Genomic DNA, 13396 nt, shown 5'->3' with positions numbered 1-13396 from the left:
CTCCCTCCCCATAATCACGCTCTAATATCAAAATCTATAATTTGCTCCGCTGTCTGTTTGCACGTTTGTCTCTCCAACTGATTGCGACCACATTCCCGGCAGAGATGAGTTTTCTTATCTGAAGGTCAACTGAAGCCAGAGCAGTGTTTGTCACCTCACACGCTTTTAAACCCAGCAGCGTTTAATGGAGGCGGCTATCATCGCACAGCAGATGGTGCTAACACTGCTCGTGCACATCTTGGCTCATGTCGTGGCCAATAAATGGCCTTAAATATAAGGAGAATTTCAGATGGTAAATTGAATGATGCTGCTGCATTGAAATCAGAGGCCGATATGATAAACTCGACAAAGCCGAAGTTTTTTAAATATACTACAGACACATTTTTCAGATCAATGATGTTTGAAATGCTATTTCATCAATGATGGCATTAGCTAGCTAATTTAAATTGGAAATACTGGTACAATTTTTATTATTTTTTTTCATTTAGTGTGATCATTGTGCACACTCTAGAAGATGTGATTTAACTGTACAAACAAAGGTCTAAGAGCTCTTTTGTTTGCATCTGAATGATTCTACTATCCTTCACTTATCCAGATTTCCTTGTGTTCTGTTTGTGCAAGATAAAACTTGGCAGAAATATGTCTACTCCTCATCCCTCTTCACACCATAGATAAGTATGAGCATATAAATCATTCATTTCAGGTTGTTGTTCTTTAATGTAACCAGTATATTCACAGAGATTGATTTGTGGATCACAGGTGAAACAAGCTTTTGTCTTGGCCCCCCTTGAATGCCTCTCTTATTAGCCTCACATTAAACAAGTGCAGCTTCTGCACAGTCAATTTATGGCACTGACAAGTAATGTCGTTCGCAATGTGGCGCGAGAACTGCAGTATTATGCGAGTCCCACGCTCACCTCATTTTAGTCGTTTGGACAGCTCAGTATTGAACAAACATGATTTACGGAAAATGATTTTCTCTCTGGCACCGTGAAGCGTGATGAAATCTGATAGCACACCGGTCTGAAGGAGTCCGAGAGCTGCCCCCTGACTAAATGAGTTTAATTTGCCTCTCCATGACAAGTCATGTTAAAGGGGACACGGGTGCCTCGCTAAACACATCCAGATATAATGAGGGAAAGAAAATGATCCGTCTATGTTGGTGACCAGTTTAATGCTGCTTCAAAGGTGTGATTTGTTACATTGTTTCATCCTTCATTACGAGTCGTTAGTCAAATCTGCATAAATTAACAGAGTAATTAAAGATAAGATCGGCAGCTTTTCCTCACTCGGATACCAGTCAGTATCTTCATGGCTCAAAATGATACGTGTTGTCTCTCCCACTAATATTTAGTGTTGTATATCCTGGTGCTGTTTCTTTTCTCTCTCCCCTCGCCCCCCAACCGTGATGGCCGTTTCTTCCTGTTAAAATTGAGTTTTCCTTCCCGCTGTTGGAGGTTTTACTTCCTGTCAAAAGGGATTTTTTTTTTTTTTTTTTCCTTCAGCTTGCTCATGTGGGAACTGATGAATTGTTGGGTTTTGCGCTACAATTGTGTAAGGTTATATAAGGGGGGGGGGGGGGGGGGGGGGGTTCATGTACTACGCATTGGCCCCTTTAAATCTGATAACGTCACCGTGGGGTCTAATCTCCAAAGAGTCTCACCCCCCTTCATGCTTCTTTTCTGTTCCCGAGCTCGTCAATAACATTTTCTATCCGTTCACTCAAATTGAGATTCTCCTGAATTACGTGACAGTGGGAGGGGATTAGTGAAAGTTAGAAATCAGTTTTAACAAGTGCCACCCTGACAGAAACGAGTTTTCCATTCTTTCCACAGTGGACCCATGTGATCGCATGATGTATGACACATGTTTACTACATGTTGCAACATATGACAACACGGAGAAACATGTGGAAAAGTTTTCACATGGGAATCAACGTGGGCTTCACACATTACAGCATGAACATGTTGTGAAATGTGAAATTCATGTCGTTTTTCCGTAAGGGTATACAAATGACGTAAAGCATCACCTCTTCTTCTTTTAATTGTATTGACAAACAAAGTTTAATGTTAACTTTAGATGCAGACCCATTACCTTGACCGTTTACAAATCATTTGTGTTCTGTTTATCTTTAGAAATGCTTTATGCGGCACCTTTAACACCTCTTCTGAGAGCTTGCTTACAAAAAAAAAGAACCATAGAGAGGCAAAAATAGACCAGCAACAGTCCTCTTTCCCTCTATTTCAAAAAAATAGCCCCAAATAACCATAATTCTCTTCTCTACCTGTCCACTGCAGCGTGAGTGTCTGCGAGTCTCTCCTCTCCTCTGCCTGACCACCCTCTCTCCTGGGTAATTTGTTGTGTAAATACGGTCTACTTACAGCTGACGGGCCCTTTCGGCTGCGGCGCTGGAAATGCAATTACAGGCAGCAAACATCTCCATTGTTATCACTAGAGGGTGCGACGCTCATTTCGGTCCCCTCTGCTACGGGGCCCGTTATTGATCGATATCAGCTCTGAGGAGGGCATTACTAATGAAGCCATCTGAAAGCCTCTTGTGCTCGTATAAGTTTGCGCATGCGTGGGTGTGTCTGTGAGTGTGTGTGCTGCAGGTTTGTGAACGGATATGTGTGTGTGAGAGACAGACGGAGATAATGTGTGTTAGTAAATGCAGGCGCCATCCTGTTGAGAACGGCTCCTCATGCTTCCTGTTGTAGTGCTCTGCTTCCTCCAGTGGTGGTTTTGTTAATTACACCTGCCATCACTATTTACCCCTGAAAACATTTTGTCATGTAGTCTCCTCTCTGGTTGTAATTTAACCGCAGTGTGCTGAGGTAGCAGTCTTATGATACGTTATATTGGCAGCCTGCTGGGGAACCGAATGTTTTTTGGCACACTCGTCAACTTGTATCTTCTCGGAAGCTGGTTTTAGCTTTACTATAATTTCCTGCGAATAGTTTTTGTAACCCTATTCTAAACTTTACACAAATACCTTAAAGGCCCTGAATTCTGCCATTCAAACCTTTTTATGTATCTTATATAATGTTGACTAAATAACCACAATCCAACCCTTACAGAAAAAAACACGAGCTTCCCATGTTTTTTACATGTGATCACGTGTATGGCACGGCACGTTTACCCCACGTTGCAACATACGGTAACACGGGGATAATATGTGCTCACGTTTCCACATGGGAATCTAGCTGGGCTTCACACACCACACTGTGAAAATGTTCCAAAACTACGTTTACCATGGGCACGATCACATGTAAGATTTTGTACGTGAAATTGTGTTGTTGTTTTTTTCTGTAAGGGATTTTAAAGTTTTGGAGGAAACATCCTGCTTTTTTTCTTTTTTTTTTTCTTAAGAATAATTGTAAGTTGATTATAATTTTGCTAAATTCATGTGACATAAATCTTTTCAGAATAAGCCCAGTGATAACAGGACAGAGAAAAAACAAATGTAGACATCTGTTGCACCTGAAAATGAATTTGAAAAAAGACAGATTGGATGTTCATTTAGTTGCTCATAACTAACTGGAAGCTGATTTTTACAAGTTCTCACAAGAAGTCCTTGTTGATCTCTTCTTCTACAGGATGTTCTGACCCTCCCAAAGAGAGCCGTAAAAGTGTACATGCTCACTCACTTGTAGCACAAAACACTGACTTGTCTCTGTTTTTGTAGCTCATGGCTTTGCTGGTAAGAACGGAGTGCAAACACTTTATCCTGCGGAGAGAACACTTCAAGCCAGCACTTAAACACAGTCAGATGTTATTCCTGTACACCCATAGCTTAGTGACTGTGGCTATGTGCTCACTCAATTATTAAGGAACCCCAACTTCACATACGCAACTTATTTCCCTCCCCTCTCTGAGTCGAGCTGCTTCTAATACCATGCTTGTTTGGCAGTCTTTGAAGCAGAATAGGATTTCTCTTTGTCCCTGTTTGATGTGCGTGCAGGCGCCTGTGGACAAATGATTCGCTTCATTCTCTCCCGCCTTTGTTCTTTTGTGTTCATTTTCACCCCTGTGTGATGTGATTGCACCACAAATATGTTTGCATATTCATACAGCTCTAACGCTCTTAACATTTTGTACCTCTTAAGAGTATGCCGAAACAACACAAGGCGTTGGTTTGGTTTACTCGTGTGCAAATGTGCCGCCTGATAGTTCAGGTGCAGCGTTTGTTGAATTAGGTTGGATGACTAACTTCTCTCTTTAGTCCTCACAAGAGAATAAAAATGACCTCCTGTATAAAATCTGTATGACAGTTGTAAGAGTTGATCAAAATGTATTCAGCCTATGTAAATATATTTTGCACTATCATTAATGGCACCATAGTTTTCTAACCACTACATTTTCTAGGACTTTAAATATTCCCAGAAATGGAGCCTAATAATTAATTAACAGTTTTTCACAATAGCTAAAACTTTTTGTTTTTTTTAACCTTCCATCCTTTTCTCAAAACTGTAAGCACAAAACCCAATTTCCAAACTACATCAACAAAACCTCTGAGTCTTCTGGCAAAACCCATCTTTTTGCCTCAAAACAGTTTCGTCTGCGCTCAAAACCAAACTATGTTGTCAGATCATGTTCCAAGACAGTCAAAATTAAAACACCACGCAGCAGTCGTTACACACTGCATCGTAAAATGGAAAACACAATGTTCCTGGCATGCAGCTCCAGAAAATAGTTTTGTTCACAATACAGTAAATGCATTTTGAATTAAAAAAGAGAAAGAAAACATTTCATAATTCAGCAGATTCAGAATATTTGTACAGTAAAAAAATGATGTTGTGGAAAAGAACAAAGATAAAATATAAATCAGATGTTCCGTTGGAGGTCACGAGCAATGATGCAAAGACTTACTCATTCCCTTCAAATTTCAATAAAGTAACTGTTGTATTTCACACAGCCTAATGGAGTTGTTTTGAAGGACCTTGTCAACTCTAAGGTCATCTTATTGTTGGGAGAACACAGGAGTCCTTCCACCCTCACATGGCAATCTTATAAATTCTACAAAAAGTGAATGTGCAGTTATGAAAACATGAATGTAGTACCGTACAAACAGTGATAGACCTCCCCCTCTTCCTCCACCTCCTACTCTTCCTCTGTCCTTCTATCTATTGTTGATATGAACAACCTGTGCACTCAGAACTGACTTATATTGTTTTTTGCAAAAAGTGTGAACAGTTTTGAATTGTTGTGTTTAAGCTCTGACACTTGTGCTTCAATTGTGTTTTTAACTGTTGCTGCCTGTGGTCACTATTGTGCACCACAAGTGCATCACAGTGAAAAATGTGTTTTAGTGAGTGAGAATGTGTTTACAGTTTTGCCAAAAGAGTCAGTGAGATCTGCAAATTGTGTCTAACTCAGTGAAAATTGTTTATGGTTTTGCCAAGAGAGTGCGTGATTCAATAAATGGGTTCACGCTACCGAGTGTTTGGTTTAGAAAACGGGGTTTAGTGCTTTAGCGATTCAGAAAAATTGTAGGTTTCCTCGAGTAATGCTTTTTAAATATGATTCAATTAATCAAAACTGTGCATAGAAGAAACACAACATACTAATATTTCTACAAACTGAATGCATATTATTTTGTCTTGCATGATTATGTACATCTCCTGCAACTTTCATACATTTAAACTATGCTCTGTTCTGCAAATACAAATACTTCAAATGTTGTTTGAGGATGCAGTGCTGTACTGCACCCACCTGTGTACACCTTCTCGTTCTTGTTTTGACCCGTGGGAAATTACATTCTAACTCAGCAAGTAAGCAGTGGAGCCTCCCTTTGCTAAATTTTTGGTGGCGCAGATTCCACAAACACTCTTTTGAGCTTCTGCTTCGTGTTGGCATGACGGCATCACATCATTTCTGCAGATTTGTCTGCTGCCGTTCCACCGCATCCCAAAGGTGCTCTGTAGGATTCAGATGGTAGCTTGGGAGGTGATTTGCTTACTGACATAGTGCCTCATCATGCTGGAAGTAGCCATTAAGCAACGGGTAAATTGTGGCCATAAAGGGATGCACATGGTTAGCAGCAATACTCAGGCAGGCTGTAGCATTCAAACCATGATTTATTGGTGATATGGTGCCAAAAAAACATTCCCCACACCATGAAACTACCAGCCGCAGTTGGATTCATGGATGGTTGCTGTTGATGCCAAATTCTGAGCTCAATCTGCAGCCTCAGCAGAAATCAAGGTTTATCAGACCATACTGCTCCAACCACTCCGGCCATTCTCCTCTGCCATCTTTTAGCAACAAGGCATTTCTGTCACCAGAACATCTGTTTGGTCACTGGATGTTTATTTTTCTCACCATTCCGAGTTTACTCAGTCGTGCATATTAAAAATCACAGGTGATCAGCAGTACGCGATGGCAGGCCACTAAGACTTTAGATTGAGAGTAACACCCATCTCCACATGTGTTTTCACAAGTGTGACACTATAATGTTTGCTGATAACGTAACGTGTAAAAAGTTACAGAGTAACGTTACTCTGTAACGTGTGAAACGTTTTCAGCGTCATTGGTCAAGGCAGTGTTTTTAGAGGAGCAGATGGTGGTTGTTTCCATAGTAAAATAGAGCCTTGAATGGGGTCGAACTTAGTGACCAGTAGAAATAAAGCCCCCCCCCCCGGTTCCAGCCGGTACTCAGAGCACTAATCGTCCAACTCACTTTCAAATACTGCTCATGGCCCCCTGACACCAAACAGGAAAAGCAGATAATTAGATCAAGATGGTTTGAAAAAAGTCAGTTGAAGATTGAGTAAAGCTGCTGAGTGTTGGTTTATGAAAGTGCTGAGACATAAGCAGATTTGAGAAAATCTCTCTGGAATCAGAACCAGAAGCCAAGACGGCGTGTACACAGTCGAAGCAGAATGTTTGCAGATTTGCTGACCCGTAGGTCAGAGATTCATTTCCTATTTAATTTGCTGCAGATGCTCAGAACATAGTGATAGATAAAAGTGAAGAAATGACACAAAGCCCCAGGTGTAAAGCTGCTGTGGTGAGTTGGCCCTTTTCATAGCAGACACGTTCCAACAGCTCCATTCTCAGGGTGCTTGTCAGCTCTGGTTGTTCGGAGCTAATGCTGCGGAAGTAAACGTAACTGTTTGTGGGAGAAGTGACATGCAAATACTCATCTCTGCCGTTTGGGCCTGTTCAGGCATGGTCAGTGATTTATGTTCCTTAGAGATTCATTATTTTTGCATGACTAAATTCTTCACAGACAGTGTAATGATTTACATATAGATGACTTATATCCATTGGTTTGTATGTTTGGTCCTTTTACCTATGTGGTTAAAGATAATAACTTCATCATTCAAGCATATCACAACCCAGTAAATTGTTGGCCAATGACTTGATTGTTTCCTCTCAGATACTCACACAGTCTCATGCTGCTTCACCACAGATTATCTTGTGGGAATACTGCGCATACTAATAATACTACCACTAATAATAATAATAACTATAATAGTAATTATTATTATTATTATTATTGTCATCCCCAGCTTTAATAAATATTAATAATAATAGTAATGTTAATCATCATCATGGCCGGCTTTCAATAAGAATAATATTGTTGATAATAATAATATTAACAATAATCATCATAATAATGATAATAATAAAAATAGTTTAAAAATCATCATCATTCCCAGCTTTACATGGTAATGATACTGATAATAATTCATCTTTATTTATACTATATTCACTTTTTAAACAATATTACTGCAAAGTTCTTCACATAGGTCAGCAAATTAAAATGTACAAATCAGAAAATCATAAGATTTTAAAACGGATAAAACCAATAATATATATTTTTTTTTAAAAACTTACAAACCTATGTAAACTCAGCAATGGCTCTCCCATCAAAGAAAAAGAGATTTAAAAGCAGTCATGACTCTGCTGACCTGATTTCCTCAGGCAGGCTGTTCCGAAGTCTTGAAGCCCTGACTGCAAACACTCCAGACCTCTGGAACAGATAAAAAACCTCTGCCCACCTCAGGGTCTCAAAATATGTACCGGCTCTTACGGCGCCCAGAGGTGAGAAATATATAAAGCCGAAAAATAGTAAGAAGTGAGGCCAAGAAGAACCTTAAAAGCAATCAATAATATATTAAAATGTATTTAAAAAAAAAAAAAAACTTGTTGGGAGCCAGTGTGGAGAGGCTGAATTGTGGCTCGAGCTTTTGCGCAGCAAAGATTCTTCAAAATAGACGTCCTATGTTCCAGTAGGTAACCAGCAGATGGCAGGATCTGTCTGTGGATGAGCTGGGGTACCACACATCTGAGTTTCCCAGTTCGACCACTTGAGGGCAGTGTTGGTCAGATGTCTTCAGTTCAACTTTTGAAACCTCGACAGTCCTATGTTCAGCATTGTACGTGGCCCTGAATGTTCTGTTACCAAAAGTAGCACCTCTTCTTTTTTGTGTTTAGTTTGGAGATCTCACCAAAAAGTCACACGTGAAATGAAAAGATAACCGCGGTTTAGGCTATAAAGCAGATCTTAAAACTGAAAACATCGAGTGTGACATTTATAGCCTCCGATCGAAATGCACGTAAAACTGTATCTTAACTGAATCTGAATCCTTCTTTTAAAACTTTTCATTTGTAAAGAGTGTTTCCCAGAGCAGCTCAACTCACTGCTTGTTTCTACAAATGAAGGCCGAACAAAAAGCCGTATGTGACTTGTACACCTCAGTGGTCACTGTTCTTCTCACTGGCTTCTCTTTGAGAGGATTCGTAAGCACTTTAACCACAAAGTGGGAGTTTTCTCAGTGGCCTCAGCGTAATAGGCATTGTGAGCCTCTGCGGGTTTGGCTGTAAACCCTGTGTGGCCTCAGACTACTTAGCTAAGTCCAAAAAAATTCTTTGCTCACACACAATGGAGTCATGTGGGCCTACTTGCCCTGGTTATCCAGGGACACAAGCTCCTCCAGACCACATCTTCTTAAACAAGGTTTTGACACGCAGACACATTATGAATAGTCAAAACACCAGAAAGCACAAAAGTCAATGAGCAGGATAAGAATTAGCCACTTTTCCTGATTGAATAATGTACCTAGACTGTTTAAAGTAGTTATCAAGTGCAGCATCACCATTACTACTGTGTGTAATCATTGTATCCGTCTCCTTTCCAGATAACCAGATCCTACAATTCGGTAAGCTGGTGAGCACCTCCAACACCTACGAGCCCATTGCCCCCGGAAACCCCAGGAAGGCAGTGACTGTGACCACAGACCAGCCTCTGCTTTGGAGCATGGGCATCCACAAAAATGGGGAATGAATATTGAAGATATCCTTCCTCTTGGCTGGTCAGAGCTACTACAGCATAGTCACTCGATTTTTTTTTTTTTTTTTTTTAATTTTTATTTACAGCACACAGTAGATAAGGAGCACGAGCTGGCAGCACTATCATACACAGCCAAAATGTTCACTGAAGTGTTTTTATTTGTGTTATGAGATGTAATTACAAAGACTGGTCAGCTCAAGTAGAACAGGAAAGGACAGGAAAGGATATTGATGTCAAATTACTACCAACTTATGTTGTTGACAGATATGATTCTATAGGCGCTATAGTATTTTTTTTTTTTTTTACTGTATTCTTGCCTGGAGATTTTTCTTAATAGTGTTAAATACAAAATGAACCATTTAAACATTTTAAACCTGCCTTACACGGGACATCCCCCTGTACATCTGTGCAGGCATCTGCTTTCTATTGCAGCTTCCAGTATGTGCCTTCGACATCAGTGACCTCTGTAGCCATTTGCAAATATCCGCTAAGTAAATGTGCCTTTTGATGAGTTTATTCTTGTACTTCTGAAAGTCAAAGGGTGAAAGTCAACCTGTTTCACACGTGCTGTAGTGATAAGGAGGCTGTTTGAGCAGACAGGGGAAAAAAAAAAAAATCAGTCTGTGGCTTTCCATTTTGTTTTATTTACACAGCGAAATAGAAATGTTGAGCACAGAATGTAAAAACGCCATCCCTTCAGTCCCCAATCGCACGAGCCCAATAACACGTTGCACCACCGTCTCCCGTCCCCAGATGTTGCCGTTTGTGTTTTTGGTTGAGGAGGATTTAACCGCCACTAGAAGGGAAAAAACAAGAAAAGCAGTGTTAGCAGCAGGAAAAGTCTAAATGTAACATTTAGTTTGACAAAGCTAATCACTATTTAAGAAAGACACTCTCTAATTTGCAACAGCACCACTGCAAACATTTTGCAACTTCTATTTTGACTGACTATAAAAGCAACCTGAACAGTTTTTTTCTGTTGTGCACACAAATAAAATCACCAGTATTGCCAGTGATGTTTTTTTTTTTTTTTTCTCATCTTTGCGTCACAAAAGTGACTGAAATAACTCGACTTTGTGCTATTTTATCATTTCTTTAATAAAATGTACATTTGTCTCAAGAGAAACTATAGGAAGTTTTAAAAAAAAAAAAGGGAGGTTGTGATCATGTTATTGTTCGTTGGTCAATAACCACTGCCATGTTGAGGTCATGTTGCAGTGCATTTTCATTATTAAATTAGGACAAAGACAATCAAGACAAAAGGGTCCTTAAAAATATCAAGGCTTCTCCGGACACTATTCAACAAAAGAGAGAAAGAAGAAAAAAAAAGAGACGACAGAACCAATCAATTCATTTCTGCATAGCAAATTTGACTGATAATTACATGCTTTCAATGAAGATAATGTTAAATGCAGATGAACCGGAAACGTGTCAGAGTCAGTGATTATAATTACGTATGATGTTGTAAGAACCTCGTTTTGTTAAGAGCTCTGAGACGAGTTACGCTCAAGGCTGGGCGATATGGACAAAATCTAATATCAAAAAATAAATTTCACCAAGTAACTCGATATTGATAATGTAGAGAGGACTATTGGTGCCTTCACAAAATATTTGTAAGATATTATTAATGACTATATTAAAAAAAAGGACAGCTAGAACTTACGGAGCCTTTTTAAACCAGGAAAGAACACAATTACGCTCCATCAAGATATTAAAATATCCAAAATTTAAGACAATATCTCGTCTCATATCTCATAAGATGATTAAATAATGACAGATCACCCATTCCTACTTGTGCTTTGATTTGGCACCATGTAAATAAAGCTGAACTAATTCCATCAACAATTAGAAACGACCCCGTCTAAAAAGTTCTCCGATATCGACAACTGGTATGAAATTGATCTCTGGAGCTTCTCCACACAGAGTAAAGACACAATACAGAATCTTCAATTATTTATCATCAAGAAAAAAAAATGAAATAACAGACAGCATGAAGCTTCTTTCTTTACCACGTAAAGGATGTACTCACACAATGATGTTGTTGATGGGGATGTGGATGAGCTTGACAAAGAAACCAATGAACCCCATGATGGCAAACCCAATGGCTGTGGCCATGGCGATCTTCTGGAATTCTGAATCAGGGCAGAAAACACGTCAGAAACACCGCAAACTCGATTCGTGAATACAATCTTGTTCGTTTCGAGAAGTGTCAGCAGGATTATCTTGAGATTTGATGCCGCGACGGACGACCCACCTTTCCTGTCGGGTTTTGTGCACCTCTTTACAAGCCTTATGGAGTCTTTGACGAATTGTCGGCTGGGCTCGACGAACTGCATGACCTGATCCATGGTGTCTAGTCTGGAGACACGGAGACACGAAGACACGGAGACACGGAGACAAACGATATGAGGAGCGACACTTGGACGACTTTCAATGCTGACGTTGACGTCAATCCTTCGCGGCTCCCGTAACTTTACACTCGATAGTCTAACGGGGAGTTTTTCCTTTTTCCATAAAATGTTAACCTATATATATATATATATACATATATATATCGAAATAAATGTGCCTTTTCCATTGGAAGACATTATTAGAAGTATTAGAAGAACGTGAAATCTTTAGCCCAACTATAACGTCGACCTTAGGTTACGATAGCTTGAAGCCCAACAAAGTAGAACAAATAAGATCAACGTCCTCACAATAACTGGCGAGTTACATTTTCCAGCAGGACATTTAAAACGGTGTTTATATAAGAATAGGGGGGTTTTAACTTACCTATTTCTGTGTTGGGAGGAGAAGACGGTCGGAGGAGCGAGAGCCACGTAGCTTTAACTCGGGCTTGTGCCTCGTAGAAAAGAGAAAAGAGCTGACGTAGACTTTAACAGCGCATGCGTAGTGTATTGTTTCCCTTTTCATTTGAGCTTGTCGGATGTCCGACACTACCACCTACAGGTTGGAGGTTTTCATGCAGCCGCAGTGTTGACTATAGCAGGGGTGTCAAACATACGGCAAGCGGGCCGGATCCGGCCCACCAGGGGGCCCAGCTCGGCCCGCCGGATGACTTTGCTAAGTGTGAAAGTTACAGAAAGACATAAATTGTATTTCTATGAGAATATGGAGGTTTATGAGTACAAACGTTTTGTTATTTTTTTTTCTATTATTATTTTTTTTTTAAATCGATCCAGTAATTGCTTGAAAAACAGCGTAAATGCCACGTCTGCTCCGGAGGAAGAAGCGCTCGGTGCCACAGGCGGCCGCGCTCGCTGCTCACTTCGCGACGCGTTTGACGTCAAACGCGTCGCGAAGCGAGGGAATCTGCAGAGGAGAGCCGGGGCAGATAAACAGTGGGCTGATGTCTGAGTTTTTGGTCTTTATGTTTCTAGTTTATTGTAGAAAGACCTTAAAACAGGGTTTATCATACAAAAAACTTCACCAATGATTTAAACAAAGAGAAATATTGTCGTTATGTATGCGTTATTATGCTATGATTTTACTGGTCTGGCCCACTTGAGATCAAAGTGGGCAGTATGTGGCCCCTTAACTAAAATAAGTTTGACACCCCTGCTATAAGGGACGCTGCAGGCTAACGAAATGAACTCGCTTTGCGGTAATTTATTCCAACATGTTTTACAAAATAGGGCAACACCTTAACACCTGGTGTTTTTAAAGACTTGGAAAATGATTGAAACTACTTGATTTACAAGTACATTATTGTTTCTGGATGTTAACAACTCCATGCACCTTCATATTTTTTAGCCTACAATAAATTGACATTCTAATGTTATTTTTCTCCACGTGCTATAATATGACATTTGTATGACACTTTGGGACCAAATGCTATACTGGGACATTTTTATGATACTTTGGAACTCATACTGTACTAACTACATTTTCATGATATTTTGGACCAATAACTATAACATTTAATTTTTATCGTATTTTGGACCAAATGTTATTCTATGAAATTGTTATGATATTTTGGACCATATGCAATACTATGATTTTTTTTTATAAAAAAAAAAAAAAATTCACATTTTGGACGACGTACCATACTATGACTTTTTTTTATAAAATTTTGGACGACATGCTATAGTATGA

At 39.7% G+C, this 13396-nt stretch overlaps 2 protein-coding genes across 6 annotated transcripts in view; one reads left to right on the top strand and one right to left on the bottom strand.

Moving 5' to 3' along the window:
- Positions 1–10310, top strand: part of tpk1 (thiamin pyrophosphokinase 1) — a 70182-nt gene extending 59872 nt beyond the window's left edge. For 4 of the 5 annotated variants that reach the window (XM_069151558.1, XM_069151560.1, XM_069151559.1 and 1 more), the window contains exon 9: positions 9147–10310. In XM_069151558.1, coding sequence (XP_069007659.1) covers positions 9147–9292 — 146 coding nt within the window. In that variant the 3' untranslated portion in view covers positions 9293–10310. The remainder of the gene's footprint in view (positions 1–9146) is intronic. The other variant, XM_069151563.1, reaches the window with a different exon arrangement.
- sec61g (SEC61 translocon subunit gamma) lies at positions 9923–12182 on the bottom strand. Its single transcript, XM_069151564.1, has 4 exons — positions 12074–12182; positions 11553–11656; positions 11328–11430; positions 9923–10094 (listed from the first exon to the last, which is right to left on the bottom strand). The coding sequence occupies exons 2-4, from the start codon at positions 11644–11646 to the stop codon at positions 10085–10087; spliced, it is 207 nt and encodes a 68-aa protein (XP_069007665.1). The 5' UTR covers positions 11647–11656; positions 12074–12182; the 3' UTR covers positions 9923–10084.
- Positions 12183–13396: the final 1214 nt, after the last annotated feature.

The sequence above is a fragment of the Embiotoca jacksoni genome, unplaced genomic scaffold (assembly GCF_022577435.1).
Source record: "Embiotoca jacksoni isolate LCO1_2020_lvr unplaced genomic scaffold, fEmbJac1.0.p SCAF_17, whole genome shotgun sequence".
NCBI classification, from domain to species: domain Eukaryota; kingdom Metazoa; phylum Chordata; class Actinopteri; family Embiotocidae; genus Embiotoca; species Embiotoca jacksoni.
Note: the sequence above shows the minus strand (reverse complement) of the source record. Positions and strands in the feature narration are given on the sequence as shown.

What these genes read in the sequence shown, in the direction of transcription:
- sec61g (XM_069151564.1), bottom strand. Translation starts at nt 11,646, where the DNA reads ATGGATCAGGTCATGCAGTTCGTCGAGCCCAGCCGACAATTCGTCAAA. An exon ending in CACAAAACCCGACAGGAAAG is followed by an intron (nt 11,431 to 11,552) that starts GTGGGTCGTCCG and finishes GCCCTGATTCAG; the next exon opens with AATTCCAGAAGATCGCCATG.